Raw genomic sequence first — 21,583 nt, forward strand, 5'->3', positions numbered from 1 at the left:
ATTGAATAATAAAAGTTACATTTATTTGTTAAATAAATTGAACAATAATAAATATATGTCAAACAAATAACATTGTAACGTTTTTTAATTTTTTTTTTACATTTCGAACATTTTCGACCCTTTGACCATTCGACCCTATTGTATTTCGATCAAATGAAGTCGATCCTATGACTTTCGAACCTTTGACAGTCGATCCTTTAACTGGACACCCCCTATGCCGATGTTTGGTTCTTATTCCTGATGCAGGATTTATGTTCATTCAGCCACAATCTTACTTTTCTAGCTCTTTCGCCCACGTAATATATGCCACATGGGCATTTGATGCTGTAAATTGTGTTTTCTGTTGAACAGGTAGAATAGTGTTTCAATTGGATTTTTTCTGCAGTTCTTGGATGCAAAACTGTCGATCCTTTGATCACATTGTTGCAACTACTGCAGTTGAGACATGGGTGAGTTCCAGAATTCTGGTCTTGTTTTTTGTTTCTTGCTGTGCCTTTGGTGTCTACTAACATATTGCAGAGGCTGTTGCTTTTCTGATAAGCAAACACAGGCGGTTGTGGAAATAACTCCTATGTTCTTTTGTCACTAGTCAAAATGTTCCTATGTTTGGATATAGATTTTTGATTTGTATTGAGTATTTTTAAACAAATACTAGTTCCGGACTATCAAGTTTGGGCATTTTCAACAAAAGGTTATCTCAATTCTTAATTTTAGTTTTGGATAACGCTTTGTGTATGTATTCTCCCGGGTATCGCCGATGCTAGTTCTTCGCATTGTTCAGGATCAATCACAATACCTTTGATCCTCAGCATTCGGCCATATGCTAAATTCTTGAGGATACTGGGCGGGTGAAAACTTAATCGGTGAAGAAGGTTGTTCCTATCTGTGGACTTGGTGTAGAGAGTTGTGGTGATTTTAGAATCTTTGATTTTTGTTTGAACATCTAAATAATGAACGTCTGGATTTCCAATTTCCATTGTGAACTGTATTTGGGTATCTATACTGTTCAGATATATTAACAATGTTTTTAGTTTGTCTGTGTTCCCACACTATACTCCAAAAATATAATCGATATAACAAACGCATTTCTCGATGTTCTGCTTCCACTTTTGATGCTCAAGTATGTGTATGGATTCAAATCGGTACAGAAAGGTCTTGGCATATGATGGCGCCATGGTGGCTCCCATTACTGTGCCTTATGTTTGAAGGTAAAATGACTGATCATATTGAAAACAGGAATTCAGTGAAATAAAGTTGAGGAGTAATATCAAGAATTATTTAGATGCTCCTATTGATTCTTTTTGCAGTAACTGCCATTCCACTGCTTCTTGACCTACATTGTGTGGGATACTGGTGTACAAGCTATTGACATTGATGGTAAAAAGAAAGTTGCTCTATCAGTTCAATTTGATTCAAGACTTGCAAAAAAATGCATTGTGTCTTTCACGTATGTAGAAGTTTGTTGAATTATTGGTTGCAAAAAATAATCACTGTATGTGCCCAGCGGTTGTAGGATGCCTCCTGTTGCTGCCACTATAGGTCTCCTAGGGGGATCGTTTAGTCTTTTATGAATTTTGGGTCAAATATACAAATGCGGCATTGTTGGATGTGATGCTGGTAGGAAGGCTTTGGCTTTATGTGCAATCCATTCCATTTCTTCAGCCATAGTTAGGATTCCTTCAAGATTTTTCTTAATTTCTGTCATGGGGTCGTTGTCTAATCTGACATATGTGCTGCGATATGCTAGTTGTCGCATACATTCTTTATTGTAATCGTCTGTATCCAAAATTACGATTGCTCAACCCACCCAAGACGTTTTATTATTGTAGTCATTTTATTTAGTATTACGTAACATGAGACACAACCCGTTCAGTCACTTAGTTGTGCACTTGAGTCAGTGAATATAGCATCACATGAAATCATGTTCAATCAGTAATGCACATTACAACAGTCGGTCCATTCCAAGATGGCCGACCTCTACACAGTGAATCTTGTAGCTCCTGCGGTGCCATGACAACACCTGCTATTACTGAATTTCTTACTTGCCACGCGTCTTGTGACTTCCACGCACGATCTTACACAGAATGAGGTAAGCAGCTCTATAGAGTTATGCTCGCAAGAGATTTTATAGCCTCGATATATTGTAGCTCAATGATTCATTTTATAACATTGGGAATCAAACACGTACGCTTTCCCTTCTGCGGGAGACGGACGCGGGTGAATCGGATATTTCGAGTAAGCCGATGCGTTCCCATTAGACAACGCCCCACAGCATTACATTACTCCCAACTCGCCACGAAGACAGATGGTTGGATTGAGGTAAGCTTTGCTACTCAGTTAAGCTCCAGAGAGAGTCAATTGTTCCGTTACATCGATGCACATGAATATATTTCACGATATAGATAATTTCACACGTCCATTTTCCCAACAGCGGGAGATGGACGAGCGTTTACTGAATATTTCACGTTGCAGAGGATCACAGATACCTGTGAGTCGCAATCAGTCTACTTGTTCCACCGAGTCCCGAATGTGAATGGTAAGACCTCAAACTATATACATTTTCAACCACTAACATTATATCTGATATGTTCAGATTTTGATGACGGTTTCACTTTCATATTTTCAGATATCCTGACATTTCTATCACTATCAGGTCAGCAAATGTTTTAGTTAAATTATGTATTATACGCGTGGAAACCTATTGAAGTTCCCTAACCAACACACATTCCTTTCTTTTGTCTTTGAACATCTTTCAGATACCTTACCTTTTGTGCACAAAATTGGATGTATTTTACAACATTGTATGTACACGTTGTGCATTATACTTGAAATTACGGGATGTACTATGATTTTGCAATTATGTCATACGTTTCACTACCCACTACGGCTGTTTTGGTTCTCAATTATTATCAAATTCCAATTTGACACATATAATTGACTGGATGACATGATACCACAATTCTATGTGAATTTCCATGTATTTAACAATGGTCTGTGATATGGCATGTGATTACAAAATCTAATTAGATTATCTTATTGGCCCCGAATAAGGACAAAATTGTCCAAAATGCATAGGCCAAACCAAGCATCTGCTTCCTAATTACGAATAAATGATTTGCTAAGAAGATATACATTAGTGAATAAAAAAGCTTTGATGCATTATTTTACTTTTTTTAGCTTTAATTTACATTTTGAAACATTAGAAACCACGCAGTCGACTATCTGAACTACAGCCATAATTATGCCCCCTAAACAATAGCCACAATTGGGCAACAAGGGTTGCAGATTTAGGAGAGACACAAATCATCAATCAAAACAGTTTTCTTGGCACATGCCATAAATGTCGTGGTCAGAACAGCAATATACACAAGAGCATACAAATATTTCAGCTCATGTACCAACTAAATATCATAAAGTGCATCCTATGATTTCACACAAGAACAAAAAAATTACTTAATTTAAAAAGGTGCAGTATATTAATAAATAGCTAACATTCAGTCCTCATCACTGTCATCCTCCTTTCCCAGACAGTATCATCCAGTACGCCAATGGAGTGGGTTCACCATTAAAAGGTACCAGGAGGCACCACACAAACAAAAAAAACGTACAGTACTTCACCACACCAAACTGAATAGAATCACAACAAACATAATAAAGGCAGTACTCTCCTAACAAATGCATTTCCTAATTCTTGATGCCACAATTAGGTACTGCTGTAGGACTCAAGATACTGCATGTAAAATAAGTCAGGTCGACCAGTCCTGAAATATTGTGAGTTTAAAATTGGCATGATCGTTTACCTACTTAAAAAATCATTTATCGAAGGGTAAACAGAATGAAGTGAAGCATTGTATCCCCACTATCCAGGCAAATGGGGAATGATATTGAGGGATCACGGTTGCAATTCCAGATCACCCAAGTAGGATTATCAGGATTAGGTGAAATATGAAGCCTATGCTGTATGCTCGGGTCGACTTCAAATAATTCTTAAATGAAGAAGAGCCATTCCAGAACTAACCACTAGCCCAAGATCACCTGTGTATAAAGTGGGTGTCACCAGATTTATAATCCTCACGTGTGATGAAGTGGAACGAATAGATGAATCAACTTCTGTAGAACCTGTGACCTACCATACCATCACATGCAAGCGTCAGCAACCAAAAGCATGCATCATTACCTACAGAGCCGGAGGAATCCAACAGCTTAACTGCCTGTCTTGTAAAGAGACCCATACCACTTGCGAGGACATGCCCTCGAAGGAATGTAGGGACTGTGGCGAACCATAAGAAGGAATTGGACTAAGTTGTGACATTCAAGAGCGTTTATTCAAATAATTAAACAAAAAGAGCCTATCTAGACTTACCACTATGAGGGAAGCTCCTTGACTAACAAACTAAAACTAATGGTGTTCATCAAATGTCCCAAAAGAAATGGACATTAGTCCAAAACCGAATAGCTATCTGGCCATGTCACTTAGGAAAAAAATAACAAAAAGAAGGAGGCCGGAACAATAGCCTTGTTCCTTGGCTTTTGCATGGCACAATACTTGCATCTCTTTTCCAATAAATTTTTAAAAGTTTGTCAAGTTCTGTATTTCTTTTCACAAAGTTTATTAATTTCTTGCAGTACAGTCCTCAGCTTCTCTGCAGGCTCTATATGCCAACTTTTAAGTTTTCACATCGACTTCATACGGTTCCATTTTCTCATGAATAAGGCTTTTGTTAACACAATTTCCCCGTTTATCATGGTTCCATGTGATATGATCGCCGGAGAAATCCTATGGCCGAAAAGACCAATTGTTCTTTGCACTTTTCAATGCATTTATATGCAGAGGTAGAACCCACGCAGCCCCCATACTCCCCTTACAAAAATGATTACACTAACCCTCCCCGTACATATATATGCATTGAAAAGTGCCTTTTTTAAAACAGCTTTTTTGGCTGCGGGAGTTTTGTCAGCGACTTTATCCTTGGACACCTTTCTCACTATGTGCTTGACCGTGTTCTTGTCTTGTCTTGTTTTGTTTTTATAACACTGAACCCTCCACGTCCTCTCTCGTCCCAGTTCTGTTCACTAGGTTTTGTGTCTCCAGGACTCCCCAAAGTCCTCTGGCCCACTGACAGGCTTGCTTTATCAGGGCCTCGGTGGGGCGTCTGCCCATTCTGGTTTTCCGGGCTCCCGTATCCCTTGTTGCTTATCTAAATGTTAATGTCTCTTAATTTCCCAGGGTTCCCCAAAGTCCTCTGGCCTGCCAAAAGCTTGCTTTATCAGGGCCTCAACAGGGCGTTTCCACTTTCAGGTTTTCCAGGCTCCAGTAACCCTTGTGGCTCTCTCATCCTTGAACATTAATGTCTCTTGTTTCCTGAGGGCTCCCCAAACCCTGTGGCCCTCTGATCGGCTTGCTTTACCAGGGCCTGGACCGGGCGTTTGGCATGTTTGGTTTTGCCGGGCTTCCGCAACCTTTGCAGCTTTCCCATCTTCAGAAACTACTATTAGCCACTCTCAACGGCATTACCTCTTCGGGAGCGGTTGCGTCCCTTACTCTGCCCGGTTCGGAAGATGTTGCACTTCTGATGTGGAGATCAGGGATCCGACTTATCCAATGTTGTCTGGTCTCTGCATCAGTTATCGGGCATCAGTTACCATGACCTTCGTGGGGTCACGCCACCAGGCCAGACAGTCTCCCTACTGTCTATGTCCCGACCTTGGCTTCTTGATTGGTCAGGACGGCAGCCTTCCGGTGTTTTGCTAGCGAGTAACTCGCTCTCCATGCTACCGTCGGCTCTGCTGTCAAGCGTGGCTCTGCCCCTACAGGACGTCCTCCCATCAGAGGCTCTCTTCTGCACAGGATTCTCTCCCCTCCATTCGAGGTTCCTCGTCTTTTTATGTATGTCATCATGAACAAAAGGGGTGTGTACTTTGACAGTGGAGTTCAGGCGGTAACCACCATTACCTAGAGCCGAAGAGATTGAAGAGATGTCAATATTTGGAGAGTCCAAAACGGCACCACAAATAAAAGGGGTGTGTCGCTGCTCTTTGACTGTGGAGCTCAGGGGAGATTCTGCATTACCTGAAGCCAAAGAAATTGAAGAAATATCACTATTGGGAGAGTCCAAAACGGAAGTAACAACAGTCTCTGATTCCCATGTATGTAGGCAGACAATGTATCCCAGACCGAGAGATCCTTACAGGAAAGGGAGTCCTTGTCCCTGAGTAGGGAATCACTTCCAGTGAGTCCCCACTTGTCCATACCCCTATGGAGGGTCTTCCTGGGCGGGTTCAACTCCCTAGCCTCAAAGGTGGTGGCTCCGCTTTGGGAGAAGGGACAAATAGTTCAGCTTTGTCACATGACATTCAGTAAACAAAGCATACAGCTGCCTTGGCTGCCAGGGGGACTGACTTCAGAGGTTGCAGCCTAAACCATATACAATATTTTAAAACTCAATATCCCCAATAAAAGGGGCAAGTACTACCATATGGGTAAAAGACGTACTGATACTTTTAAATAAGTTGTTGGGTGAATTTGCTAAAGGGAGCAGGACGCACAAGGGGAAAATCAACCTTTCAGCAACATCCTGTAGTGACCACCACTAACAGCATAATTTAGAAAATAGCTTCTCAAAGGAGTAAAGTGTCATCTACTAGTGGATCTATTCAGATGGCTAACAGACAAACAACCCATTAAGTTCACTAACATTACACATCACCATCATTTTCTTTAAGATGATCTTTGCCAGAGGCAGACATATGCTAAATTCACTTCATATGTGAAGCAAAAATAAATCTAGGTCTAAATAAAATGCAAAAAGCACTCACCACATTTTGTTTTGTAGTTTCTTCATGATTTTGAAGAACACGTATTCTGTGTCTACAACGCAATCGCTGAATCTGTTCAATGGAGTTGTCCCCAAATTTCTAGACCAAAGATATTTTTTTCGTTTTTTAGTTACAAGTTTTCACCTTACAAAATGAATGCAATCTTTTCAGAGAAATGAAACAACATATCAAACGATTTCAGATACACAAGACTAGTATTGCTGCACACAGTAACACTTTGCTACAATGATGAAAAATGCAGGAGAGACTGGTAAGTTCCCTTGACTCAACACAAGTGATAATTATAGAAGTATTCAAAGGTTCCCAGGATTCTCATTGGGAGACCCAACTCAAAAAACTTTAATCAAAAGGGTCAAAAGAGCAAATGGAAACTATCACGTAGACGCTCAATCAGGAGGAAATCACTTTAGCTGTCATTTTATGATCTTTTGGCAAAAGCCTACATGGTGTAAATTAAATGCACCACTTATGCTCCATAGAAGTGAATATAGACTGTTGGCAACCCCCCCTCACTATTGAGGGCTGACATTGAAAATTGTGGGAGAGTTGGATCCCGGCTGGTTCAACACTACATATACCAACCAGCCTCCCTGATGATTGCCGAGGAATGAAAGCACTCTAGGAGGAGAAGATCTTTGGACTGTTGAGCAGATTGCAGATTTTGCTGCTTACAAGTTGTCCCGTTTACTACTTAAAAACGCTTTCTTCTTGTCACTTATCAATCATCTGTATTTGGTCCTAAGTTTGAGTGGGGTTTCTTTATTTACCCCCTCCTCTAGCATGTTTCCTTTGGCATCCCTGCATTCATTTACATTCCAGCTGGGGGGCAGGTGTAAGTGGATCTAGGTCACCTAGCCTAAGCCCCGCCCACCTGGTGCCTTCCTGGCTGCCACTCTTTTTCACCACTTAGCAAGCTCCGCCCACCTCGTGCCATCCTGCTTGCCGCTCTTTTCCCTACTTAAGGAGCCCTCCAGCCTCTTTTCCTTTGCAGCTGGGGAGCAGGTGTAAGTGGATCTAGGTCACCTGGCCTAAGCACCACCCACCTTCTTAGCCCTGCCTCTTCCTTCCTGCTCTTAACTCTTAGATCAAGAGCATCTCTCGCTCAGGCGTCCAAAGAGAAGGGCAATTCCTGTTTGGACCTGTTCGGACCAGGTGGATCCAGGGTCCGACCCCCTGCTAAGACAGCAGGTAAGCATGCACCAACATGTGCTTACACCCTCTGTCCCCACAGGCCATTCCCACCCTCTCTGGTTCCCCCCGTGTTGTTCCCTTGTGCCCCCCTCCCCCTTCCTGCACACAGGAGTCTGTCCTGATGCATTCTGGTTTCACCATCACCGTCTTGTGGCCAATGCTGGATTTTACTTTTATGAACTTCATTGATTCACGGTACGTCACCCTTTCTCAACTCTGATGCTGGACTTCCTTTGCATCTTGTACTCATGGCGGCCCTGAATCATGCTGTTCCCATCTTCATCTTGTATCCTGGCTTGCAACATTATGTGTTACTACTGACTTCTGCAATTGTATTCGCTCTCCCCTCTTGCTTCTCCACTCTTTTTGACTGCTTACTCTCTGTTCTCTCCTCCCCTCCCCTCTCCCTTTTCCCCATCTCCTCCCCTTACTTTGTTCTATGCACTTACTCTATCAGAATTGTCCCTGGACCTAGTATGATAGCAAACTCGTCTGTCGCTCCTCCATCCCCTTACTGTCTCCCCCCCATCCCCTTCCAGCACTATCTGAAATGTTGTCAGGCCTAGTACGATAGTCCCTTGTTGTGTTCCTCCCCTCCCTTTCTGCACCCGTCTCCCTCACCTTTTGTTTTACTCCGGCTCTACCAGAAATGTCGTCAGGCCTAGTAAGGGTCGCCTGTCTGTTTCCATCTCCTTCCCACTCACCCCCTCCCTTCCTTATCGATGTCTTAGCACTTGCACTATCTGAAATGTCGTCAGGCCGAGCACAATAGTTAATTTCACACCCTTACTGTTCATGGCCTGTAAGAATGTCATTGTATTTTCCCTTGTTCCCTCCCTTGCCTTGAAGCGCTTTGCAAAACATTGTGTAAAGACGCTATATAAATAAACTATCATATCATACCACTTACGTCTAATAGCAGACTTTTTGACTATGCCTCCTTGTTTGGTGACATATTGGTGGCTGGCTGTTATAATCTAATCAAATTCATATATGAATTCCAGGTATGACAGACTTCCACCACATATCTTTTCGATGTGCCCTAATAGATAATTATATATGTTTGGAATGCAACTATCCATATCCAGGCAAGTCGACTTTATTGTGTGTTGAGCGTGCCCAGTTATGACTATGACTGTGCTTCTAACTTCGGACGTTAGGCTCTTCTATTGCCAATTAGTGTTGTCAAGTGTTAATCGCAGAGGTATGCGGTCACCCTCAAAATGTTCTATAACTTCGAAGCTTGTTACATATCTCCAGCTAGAATGAGGATACTGTCTATCTGCAAAGAATTGTTGTTTCCAAAAAAAGTATTTTTTGCTGGTTGCTCGCCTTTATTTATTTGTAATGCGCCTATAAAGCAAATGGTGTTTCAAGGCGCAATAAGACAGGAAGGAGGTTGGGGGCAGAGGATGAATAACAGAAACGGTCCTACTAGGCCTTGTGTCATTCAGATAGTGCAAGTGCAGTAACAAGAAGTGCTGGGGAGTGGGAAGGTGGGGGAAGTGCGGGTCAGAGCGGAATGCGCAAATGCTAAGGAGGGAAGTAGGTGCAGATCAGAGTGGAGAGCGTACAAGTGCTGGGGGTGGTGGAGGAAGGAAGGGGAAGAGGGCCCCTGGGCTAGGCGCGAGCTAAGGGCAGGCCAGGTCGACAGGGGAATGCAGAGAGTGCAGGGGAATGAAGGTCCACATGCTAAGTGCAAGGATGGTGCTGAATGGCCTCCTCAGGGGTGCGCGCCCAGCCAGGCAAGTGCAGAGGCAGACCGCCCGGAAGGGTAAGTACAGATTAGAGGTCCGGGGGGTTCAGGGGAGAACGAGGTGGAGGGAAAGGCTGGGCGAGGAGGGCCTCGTGCCCTGTAGCAATCAGAAGGAACCAGGCAGCTGGTCAAAATGTGGCAGAGGGGACATTAGCAGGGGAGGGGGAAAGGGCAGGAAGAAGAGAAAAGAGGGCCTTGAGAAGCTTCCAGAACCTAATCCAGATCAAATCCCAGAGGAGCAAGGCGGCCATTCCAGAGGGCAGCTCCTGCGGAAGAGAGGGATCTACCCCCCACTCTGTGCTTGGAAAAGTGTCTGATCTGCAGAGAATTGGGGCTAGAAGTAGAGGTATAGAGGTATTTGGGGAGAGAGAGTTGGATGTAGCATGGTCCCATGCCCCAGGAAGCCTTGTGGATGATGCAGAGGGTCTTGAACTTGATCCTCGCAGCAACCAGGAGCCAGTGGAGAGAGTTTAGGGCTGGAGAGATGCGGTCCCTGGGCTTGAGGAAAAGGTTAAGTCTTGCAGTCCTCTTCTGGATTAGTTGAAGGGGGCGAAGGGTATGATTTAGTGAGATTGAGGAAGAGGCTGTTACAGTAGTCCAGCCAAGAGAGGACCAGAGCTCTGGAGACATTGAGTTTCTGGGGAAAGGCGAGGAAAGGGAGAATACCTCTGTGGAGGTGCAGCTGAAAGTGGGCCTTCTTGACATGGTCTGTGATGCGAGAAGAGAAGGACTACTGCCATTACATGCCCTTAATTCAAGATTGTATAAAATATGCTGAAATCTGCCACCAGGTCTGGGATGTCCCACGCTACGACTACTTATATGTCCCGTCCCTTTCCCTCCATCCTTGTGGGCGTCCCCCGGCACGGGGATGGTACCGGAACCTATTGGCAGCATAAAATATGAGCGTCCCCATTCAATTTAATGTGACACGTGGGGTGTCGCCCTGTGTGTAGGCCTGCCCACTAGGCACTGCCCTCAGGCGCCTCAACTCCATTTTCCGCTCGGACGGGAACAGATCTATCGGCATGCGTGGGCCGAATTTTTTCAGGCTTCAAGCACTTCCCTGGGTTTTATTTTTTCAATGCTTGAGGGCAAGGGTCCTCTTAGAGCCATCTTTGAGGTCGGGGGTCAGCGGCAAAGGACTGCCAGCCGCGTGGCTTGTGTTGACACGCCTCCCAGAGTCCCCGGTGAGGTCCGCACTATAACTTAAGTACCAGGCTGTGTGGGGGCCCTAGCATTCCTCCACGAGATTCGGCATCGAACCACAAAATGACAGCCAAGCACATGGCAGAGCTGTCATGGCTAGAATCTGTTTCGGACGATAGGCTCCCTCGCATTCTTCCACAAGACGTGGCACCAATACTCAAAACGGCTCCCAAGCATATGGCAGAACCTTCACAGCTGTTCTCTGGGCCTGATATAAGATTGGTCCGCACAGAGGGGCAGCAGTCTGTTCCCCTCAGGGAGGAAGAAGCCGGCAAACTCCAGCAGACTGGTCGACACAGTGCTACATCTACACCAGTCAACCCTTGGGTTACCCCTCCACAGGTTCCCAGAGGAATTGAGTCTATGGGAAGCCCAGGTGCCACAGTGGGCTGAGAACCTTCACGAGGGCCCAGTGCCAAGCTCCACATCTAAACCAGGCAGCACGGGAGGATTGCTTTTTTGCGCCATTCTTAACACTGATGAGGTCACAACAGGCAGCATGGTACCTCAAGCATCTCATTAACGGTGTGGTTCCTCAGATGCTGCCTCCTCGCCCGCCACCTCTGGGGCACCGACCGCAACCACAAGGGGTCCCTGGCCCATTTCTAGAGGCTCTGCCTCCACTGCCTGTGCAGGCTCCGCTGCGCCTCCCCCTCCACCAACTCCTCAAATCCCACTGCCCCATGCTTTGCCCAAGCAGGCTACTAGCCTTCAGGGGATCAATCGGACACTATCCCTCCCCAGGTGGAGCATGATACGGATGACAAAAGGGAGGAGGCAGAGGCGGAGGACTCAGTGAAGGCATTTCATGATCAGCTTCAGGGGCTGCCAGAGTTTCTGGGGGTCCCACAACCAGAGCAGGTTCAACAGGAGTCGGATGGGTTAACAGATATGTTGGCTCTGAACTCGGCCAGCAGGTCAGGCATTCTGCGTCAGAAGGACGTCTTCTCTGTAGCAACGAGGGCCTGGGAAATGCTGGGTGTCAATCCACAACTTAATAAGAGGCTAGATGGCCGCTTTAGGCAACAAGAAATGGATCAAGTGCTGCTCTCGGCAAACCCTCAGCTGTACTTCTTGATTGTGGCGGCAGCCTCCATTTATTCAAAACCCTCTGGGTCCTCAACAGCATCTTCATCAGCCAGCTGCTTATCTAAGGAGGACACGTTGTTGGAGTCCTTCGGCAAGAAGGTATACCTCAATGCTGGCTTGCACAAGCGGCAGGCAAATGTCAATGCTTTACTCTTGGCAGCTAACCAAAAGCTTGACAGGCAAGCAGCGTTCAAGGCAGGCCTAGCGGAGGCAAGGACAGTCGCACAGGACCTCATGGAGTCTACTGTCTCCCACACAGGCACAGCCAGCAGAGGCATGTGTCTGGGGGTTCAAATGCAGAGCACCACCTGGATGCATGCCACCAGGTTTTCCTTTGACATTCAAGAGCAGATCCAAGACCTCGCCTTCGAGGGTTCAGACCTGTTCCACTAGTCTACAGATGAGGAGCTAACAAGGGAAAAGACGTCCACACAGACCAGTGAGTCTTTGGCTCTCTTGGCCAAGCCTGGTCCAAACCCCTTCTACCAGGGTCAGGGCAGGTCCGACCATAGGTTGAAGTCCTTCGGCGGGTTTAGAAGCTTCCAGGATAGGAAGACTCGCCAACCAGATAGGTCGCCCACTTCCCACAGAAGGAAGCAGCAGCGCACCACAAGGGTCTTTTCCCGCTCCTCCTCCTCCTCCTCCGCCAGGGACTCTGATGGCAAAAAGCAATGAGGTTATGGTCTGGAACCACAGCTCTCCTGTTGGGTGTCAGTTGATTCTGTTTACTAGACTTGAAAGCATCTGTTTTCAAACCCCATGAACCTAGTGATAGTCAAAAGGTTTTTGTTTCCCTCTTCCCTCCACGCACCCCCTGCTCCCCTCTGCTTCTGCAGATAGGCTCCCCCACCTTAATGAGGGAGGTCTTGCAATTATGGCACATGCAAGCGGTGGAGCCAGTGCCACCTATGGACAAGGGCTCTGGCTATTATACCAGGATTTTTGTGGGAGCCAAAAACAACCAGGCGGGTGAAAGCATAGTTCTTGGATCTCTCTTTCCTCAACCTTTCTCTACCCCTCAAACGCTTAAAAATGATTACACCCGCTCAGAGAGCAGAGTCATCATACACAGGAGACTGGGTGTGTTCCCTAGACCTAAAAGTTGCATTCTTGAGCCGCAAAAGGGGTTCGTACGGTTCACGATCATGACGCACCATTGCCAGTACAAGGTGCTGCAGTTTGCCCTCAATTCCATCCCTGTGTATTCACCAAGATTATGAACGTGGAGGCGGCCTCCTCAGGCTTGAGGGCCATCACCTGTAACTGTTTCTGGATCACTGGCTGGTGAGGTCCAGTTCCCCATAGGGGGCCCTCCGCTTGTGCCAGTGACTAGCGGCCAAAGACCATTCAACCAGAAGAAGTCCCAGCTTTGCCCCTACCACTCCCTCCTGTTTCTTGGGGTCAGGTGGGATACCAGAGCGCAGAGGGTCTTCCTTAATACAGCTGATGCCTCTCCACAAAGCAGTTTTCCATTTTCTGCACAAATGGTCAACTTCAGCGTGGTGGTTTCAGCACTTGCTGGGTCTCATGGCTTTTTGTGTCGTAACGATTCCTCATACCAGACTCAAGCTGGGGCATATTCAGCTGCATTTGGCAGTGTACATACGATGCCCCAATTACGAACAGTGCAAACATGCAATTAATACCAACCATGCGAATAAAGTGCCCGAGTGCAGGAATTTCAATGCAGATGGTAAATAATAGTAAGCGATGTGCAAATTGCTCCTTGCATACACTGAGTAAATTAAAACCTAAAATCCATAAAATCAAGCTTAAATATACAATGGACTTATATCTAATTATTAGCTATTCCCGGTGTAACATCTGCCGTTCTGGCATATCTTAAAGGTCAATATTGGTCGGTAATTCATAGGGTCACTTCTTTCCCCCTTCTTAAATATGGGAAATTACCACTGATCGCTGCCAGGAAGGGGGCGTAAGTCCCTGTGACTTATTATTGGTAATTGAAAACGCTAAACAAATCAGATGGAATGGGAGGTATGCACGTTAGAAGAACAGTATTGAAGTTCCGTCGGTCACAAGCGCCTCTATGAAGTGTCTTTGTAAACGTGTAATTGTCAAACCTGTTCCATTGCAGAGTCCCCGAGATGGCATAAGATTGCGTGGTAGCATAATTACACCACCTACTTTAAGTTTTAGTCCATGAGGAGGACTTTATCGTACAACGTTTCACTTTTTAGAGACTCAAACAATGAGTCAGTAATTAACTGTTCATTGACACTGGAAACGCTGTGCCCTGTGTGAAGAGAAGTGGGGGTGGGAAGAAGTAACTTTAAATTAATCCAAATGTTTGCGATAGTGGAAAGTGAAGGTGATCACACAGAACCGTGCTGCTATTTGCACAGCAGAGGGCAACCTAAAACTGATAAATTGCATAGAAAACAAAAATGACATGTTCATTTTTGCCCTTTTTTATAATAATGCAGGGGAGACCTCCCACTTCCCTCCCCACTCCCCCCTACCATAACTAGTACCCTTACCCCACACCTATATTTTAATTAAAAAGTACCACAATTTCGAGAAAACTAAAATCGTAAAAATACAGTAATTTCTTCCTGTTTTTTCTGTATTAGGTTATTTCTACGGATAAACTGCTGCTCCTCATCTGTACCTGTAAGGGTGTTATTAGGATGTTTATGAATAAACCACAAACAAAACACAAATGGAGAAATGACTGCATTTTTTTTACCTAAAAACAAAAATTACTTTACTTTTTGCACTTATAATAATAATGCGGGGGGAGATACCCTGCTTCGCTCCCCACTCACCCCCTACCTTAACCCCCCTACCTTAACTAATACCCTTGCCCCGCACCTATATTTTAATTCAAAAGTACAACAACTTTGAAACAAATCGGTCAAATGTATTTGGTAATTTCTTCCTCATTTTCTTTTGTGTTTGGTTATTTCTATTGATACCGTGTTATTAAGACAATGTTTCTTTCTTTGGGAAGCTGGTACTACGTCACAAGCCTCCAGTAAAAAAAGGTTTGCTTTTTACTACAATCAAGTTTTGTCCTTCACATCATGAATAACAATCTGAAAATCTGTCAAACAAAGACTACATGCAGGTGTATGATCTTCTGTCAGTGACCTGGTGCCTCTCTGTTCAGTAAAAATGAGCACTACAAAAATACATTTTACATTATGCTTTCTTATGTGTCAAGGCTAGTTTATGGGCCTTGTCAAGAGGCGATAGAGATCCCTTCAGCAGGAAGGCAGCAACTTTGAGGACCCCACTTTCCATCCCTTCTCTAAGCACCTGTATGTTGTATAGCAGTACACCTGTGTCACACCAAGCCTCCACCAAAGATGCTCGCCAGTCTCATTCTATCTTTTGTAGAGCCTGTGAAGCAGACTAGCAGCATAGCGCCAAACCTGACTAACACCCCATAACTGTGACAAAGCGTGAGACACCTGTGAGCGGAAGCAACCCTTCAAGATGCCGTAAATCCAGTGTCCCAAGGCGGCAGCAGGGAGAGCCTGGGAAAGAGTGGGGTCACAGGACCAACACGCGTAAGCACGAATAAGAGACTAGTTTGTTCAATGCTAGTCCACCAGAGACATCAGAGAGGTCAGGCCCCCTACACAGACTATACTTAACGGGGAGAACAGCCAACATGGAAACCCTGACACAGATTGGCACACTGAGCTGGTAGACCAGCCCAGGTTGAACCGCTGTGGCTCTGCACAGACAAAGCGGACATGGCTTAGCTTACCTAGTGAATGCCTTTTTTTCTAATGGAACACTTTCAGGGTGGAGCTTAGCCCCTGTGTTAAGACTTCCCCTTGCCCAAACACCTCCCAGGAGGGGATGATAGATCAGGACTGGGTTAGGGCAAGCTGGCCAATCAGAGCAGCGCAATGTGACATTTAAGCAGGGGACAGAAAGTGTGGGTTGTCAGGGTGAGGTCAGAGGAGCAGAAGGAGTCAGACCAAGGGAAGCGGAGAATGTGGAGGCTACTATTTGAAAAGGTGAGGCATTGGTTTAGTGAGTGTAAGGGTACTGAAGTTTGAGTCTGCATGCTTGTGCAGCGATTGAGTAGAGTAAGTTAGAATAAGGAGTGAATGTGAAGCGTATAGTTACAGAGTGAAAGAAGGTGTTTGAGTAGGAATAGTGGTTGGAGGGCAGAGTGCTAGGAGGAAAGTAGTAGGGGTTAGAGGAGAGTAAAAGTAGTGTGGAGGAGGGAGTAGCAGTGTGAAGGAGAGGGAGTGCTGGAGTAGGAGGACTGGTGACTTCAAAGGGTGGACACGAAAACTAGGAAGACTGAAGCACTGGAGGGATAGAGGATTGGTGGGGGGATAAAAAAAAGATGCAGGTGTGAACTAGCTGAGGTCAAACTAAGGAACAATTCTGAAACCCCATAGAACACTTTAGTCAGAGTAGAGAAAGGGCGAAAATCCCTACGGAAGTTTAGATAGCCTGCACTTAGGGAACCATTGGTAGACTTCACTTAGAGAACCATTGGTAGCCAAAGTTAGCTATTCGATAGTAGGGGTTACGAAAGGATTCCAAGGAAGACACAGCAAGAGAGAAACGGCCCCAGGACCCACAAGCCAAAACAAAAACCCATGGACTTTTCTTTTGACTCAGTGTTTTATGTGGCATCTGTGACACTTATCGCAAAGTATCTTTTGCTGGGTATTTAAATGTTTAAAATACAAAAGTAAAACCCAGATGTTGTTTTGTGGGCTCATATCAGTTAGTATTCTTTTACCTGTAGACTTCCAATTACGATGGGCAAGATAAATCTACAACCATTATCCTTTTGCAAAACATGTTTCTATAAGGTTATTTTTTAATATTACATGTGATTTATACTTCTCAAGTCAGGTCTACAACACAGGTTATTTATTTTAGTTCATAAAAGTCAAAAATTCACAAATAATTGCACCTTGCTGTATGGCAAAAACTGGCAAATAATGGGGGCAAGGGCTGATATTGCAAACTGGGCTCAAATCTGAGCGTCACCCCTTAGACAAAGTTTAGATCCAGTCCAACTCATTAAAGCTCATAGTGCCTACCTAAACTGACAAAGGTGCTGGTCCGTAAATATTTTCAAAATGTCATCGATTAAGAATGAAGATTACTCCTGCTGTAGTTGAAGGAGTCTTGATTCGATTAAAGACAGAGGTGAGCATTAAGCTTCAAATTCTTTATTTCTACTCTTCCAGCAGATTTAAATCTCCATATTTATTTACTACAATCCTTTTTTTTCTATTTAAAAAGGAAAACACTCTTCAAACTTCATATCCCATGAACCCCAGTGTCTCTGGTAGTCTCATGACCATATCCTGTCCCTGTGTCCCATAAGCCACTTCCTAGCGAGGTCTGTTTCCTCTTCTTTGATGCCTTTCAACTGACATCCGATATCAACGGCAAAAAACACTCCAACTGGACAACGTAACACGCTGCGCCTGAACAGATGCCAACAGGCAAAGGACTCTTTGCGGTCCCCGCTGACTCTCACACCTGCGACCCATCGTCGTCGCTGTCTTCCAATCCTCAGCCACTTTTCTGGTCATCCCCTGCCAGAGAAGACAAGCATTAGGGTAATGTGACGCAACATAGCATACATAATCAAAAAGCAACATCATAGTCGCAGTCACCTACGATGTGGGATAATGCTTGCCTCTTTGTCTTTAATAGAATCAAGACTCTCTGTGCTACAGCAGGAATATTCGTCATTCTATGTTAAGACCAGAGGCGAGCCTTATGCTTGTTCAAAGCTATCCACTTCTGCTGCTGCCAGACTCCCTAAAATTCAAGTAAAAGGTCTTAAACGTGACATCGCAGGACCAATCAGTCGATTTCAAGATGTCCTGAAGATTAGCTCTGGCTTCAAAAGCTTTGGACGCCATGGCGCCTCTGACTGAATGTGCCCTGAATCTGTCACATCTATGCCTGCTGGGGCCATGACCTCTCTCACCCATCACACAATAGTCGCCGCCACCAAATGGCTTCCTGTGCATTATCAGTAATTATGAGACCCCTGATGGTCTCACGTCGTCTGTGCATGCCTCATACTCCTTGATACACTTAGCAACGCACAACTTTGGCTATTCTAGAAAACAGGGGGACAAGATAGCCGCCGAATGCCCCTTAGTCCTTTTTGCAATGAAAAAGGTCACTCCTTCTGGACCAAAGGACTTTCTGTCCACATCGAGGTCTTTCACGTCTAACACTCTCCTACAGGACACTAAGCATAACAGCATTGCTAACTTTCCCAAAAGCTGACAGATCCCTGTTACGCGGCCAGCTCATAAACATCCGTAAAACCGCCTCAACGTCCCATAGTTGTGTATACTTGGTGATGAGAGGCGCACTTATCTTCGTGCCCCGCATTAACCTCAGCACTGCTGGGTGCTACTCCAGCGGTGTTCCAAAAAACAGATTGTGACCTGAAGAGATCACTGACTTGTAGACCCTATGGCCTGGAATGCTTTTCCCTCTTTGGCTAGGGAATCCAGAAAATTGAGCATGTGCACTAAAAGGGCTGAAGTGGGATGAAGGCTGCGCTGGCTGCACCATCTCCTCCAAGCCGCCTCGTACCTTTTAAGCGTAGAGGGGGCCCAGGATTGTTTGATGAGCCCTGTAGCTGATCCTGAAATGCCTGGCAAGCTCCATCTACCCCCGATAAGCTGCATGGTAGTAGTGGTAGCTGACCTGTCTTCATCAGAGGATGATAATTCCCTGAAGGGTCCGACAGGATATATCCGCTTTGGGAGGAAGCACTCGCGGGAAATCCAGGGACATCAGAACTGGAAACCACTCTTGTGACTTCCAGTTTGGGGCTACTATGAACACTTCCGCTTTCTCTCTCCTTACCTTTGCCAAAACCCTCGCTAGCATCAGGAAGGGGGAAAAGCGTAGTGCACTACGTTTGATCATGCTTGAAGAAAACCGTCCACCCCCTGTTCCTCCGGTTCCAGCCTCCAGCTGAAAAACCTTGGTAACTGTTCAATCTGGATGCGAACAAGGCGGTGTGCAGGGGACACCAGAGGGTTGCAATCTAGGCGAACACTTCCTTGTGGAGCATACAGTCACTTGCGTCGTGTCAGTAGGGCGTGTTCCAATCCGCTACCAAGTTCTGCATTCCTGGGAGGTACTCTGCCGTCATGAAGATCATCTGATCCGAGGCAGTAATGCCAAAAATCTTTGGTCAACTCCACCAACATCTGCGATGAGTGCCCCCTAGGTGGTAGATGTATCGGACCACCAAGAAGATGTCCATCCTGAGTAGGAGGCAACACTCCGCCTTGCCCTTCGTGAAGGCCTCTATCGCAAAAGTGCCTGCAAGCAATTCTAAGCAATTTATGTGAAGTGACATCACCTCCTGTGACCACCTGCCGCCCATCTCCAGATGGCTGCATCTCGCTCCCCAGCCTGCTCTACTGACATCCGACAAAATGACAAGCTTTGGGACGTCTCCGAAGATTGCCCGCATGTTGAAACATGCAGGCAATCTTCAGAGACGTCCCAAAGCTTGTCAGAGTTGGTGGCTTCCATGTTCTGAAGCCATCACTCGAGCTCTAACCCCCCTTCCTGATGCAGGGACACCAGCTGGTTGTACCCTAGGCCCCTTTGCAGGTGCCGAATCTTCAGCCTCTGCAGGGCTCTGTAGTGTAGGGGGCCTGGAAAGATGGCCTGTATGGAAGCTGCTAGTAAGCTGACAATTATCGCTACTGTCCGAAGGGAGATTATGGACTTCACTAGTGCCGCTTTTAATTTTGTCTTTATTGCCCTCATCTTGGGAGCTAACAGCTCCAGAGACGCTCTTTTTGTATCAACTACAAACCACAGAAATTGTAGGAGTTGTGTGCGGATCATCTCCGACTTCTCCCGATTTATCAGGCAACCCAGGGAGGACAGAAACTGGGACGCACACTGCAGCTGACTGACAAGCACCGCTTGTTGTCCGCTAGCATGAGGATATCATCCAAATACACGATCATGCGAAAATTTCTCTCCCGCATGGCTGCAGCCACCGATCTCATGACCTTCGTGAAGGCCCGGGAAGCTGATGCCAGACCGAACGGGAGGCATGTGAATGGCCATATCTGATTGTTCCATAGAAAACTGAGGTATCTGCGGCGTTCCCTGGCTATTGGGATCATCAGGTAGGCACCTTTCAAATCCAACCTGACCAGCCAGTCTCCTTTTTCACAAAATGTCCTGGAGATGGTGCACAACCTCCATTTTGAAGTGTCTGTAGCACAGCTGACTGTTGAGTTCTTTCAGGTTGATCAATGGTCGCACTTTCTTTTTCCTGTGTACCAGAAACATATTGTCATGGCCACAGGCCCCAGAACACAAAAACCACACCATCTAGTGATGGGGCAATGGGTCACTTGACTCACTTACGTCCCTTTGGGACCCATAAACACAGGGGCGCCAGGCTCATATAGAGATATGAGCAGGAACACTATTTCAGTGCAGGAGTGCTTTTATTTTACAAGATCTTCCCAGGAGCTGATACATCGGGTATGGCTCCCTAGGCCTGGTCTTCATGTGCTGACTCATCGGGTGGGGCAGGCAGGCTGAACCTGGAGGGCATGGCTTCAGAAGCTCAGCTATATAAGCTGCTCCATCCTTCAGGCCGGTGCTTCACGTTACTGTGACGCTCACCGCCGTTTGGACCAGTTTACTTACCTTTATCAGGCACTCTCCTGCATACTCACCTCCAGGAAAACCAGTGCTTAATCGCTTCATCTGCAGACTCATCTCCTGACATCCAGTGATCTCGATCCTGACGCCGCAGCACCGCGCTCCGCATCCACGAACTCGGACCCTGTGAAGAAGAAGAAACACAAGGTTAGAACATCTGTCCTAGGGCCGCGCCGCATTTGAACCCCACACGCCCCCTAGTTAACAACTTACCAGCTTCCTTCCTTGTTCCCTCCGGCTGCCGCATCGAGCTCCCCAGCATCTGCCGGGATGGCAATATCACCTGCAAGGGAAGAAAGCAAAAGAGCAAACATCAAAAGTAGAACGTACAGCAATACAAGACAATGAACTTTACAATACAACAAAAACAGACTAGGAAAGACAAAGGCAAACAGGAACACTTACCTGAAGTATAGTGGCTTAGTCGCAGCAGGACTGGACTACCACGTGCAAGGGACCAATGAATGAACTCGGTCCAGATCATACAAGTGCCCCTGCCAGAAGCAGCAGGACGGAGTGCTCGTCAAAACTAATCAAGAGGTGAGCTTTCCAGGGACATTGCATCCCACAAGTACCACGGTTTGGGAGATGGGGCCTGGAAGGAGATCAAGCGCACAAGCTGGCATACTCACGCCCTCATTCTCCACGCAGGAGCAGTCCCGTGCAGCATCACCTATTACCACCAGTCACCACATAAGCTCAGAGGGCGAACTCGGACCCGAGCGACCTCACCCCCGGGAGGGCTGCAACCGTGTCCCAATGCCTCTGCAGAGACCAGGTGAGTAACACATATTGCTCATGGTGGATGCTCTG

The 21,583-nt window shown here is 45.9% G+C and overlaps 1 protein-coding gene across 3 annotated transcripts in view; it reads right to left on the reverse strand.

Annotated features, from left to right (window-relative positions):
• The window catches only part of TBC1D8 (TBC1 domain family member 8), a 1,594,530-nt gene that overhangs the window by 487,109 nt on the left and 1,085,838 nt on the right, over positions 1-21,583 (reverse strand). For 2 of the 3 annotated variants that reach the window (XM_069636713.1, XM_069636711.1), the window contains exon 14: positions 6,817-6,915. The exons of the other annotated variant lie outside the window; for it this stretch is intronic. In XM_069636713.1, coding sequence (XP_069492814.1) covers positions 6,817-6,915 — 99 coding nt within the window. The remainder of the gene's footprint in view (positions 1-6,816; positions 6,916-21,583) is intronic. 3 annotated transcript variants of the gene reach the window in all.

Source organism: Ambystoma mexicanum, chromosome 7p, assembly GCF_040938575.1.
Source record: "Ambystoma mexicanum isolate Mex_15411 chromosome 7p, UKY_AmexF1_1, whole genome shotgun sequence".
Taxonomy (NCBI): Eukaryota; Metazoa; Chordata; class Amphibia; order Caudata; family Ambystomatidae; genus Ambystoma; species Ambystoma mexicanum.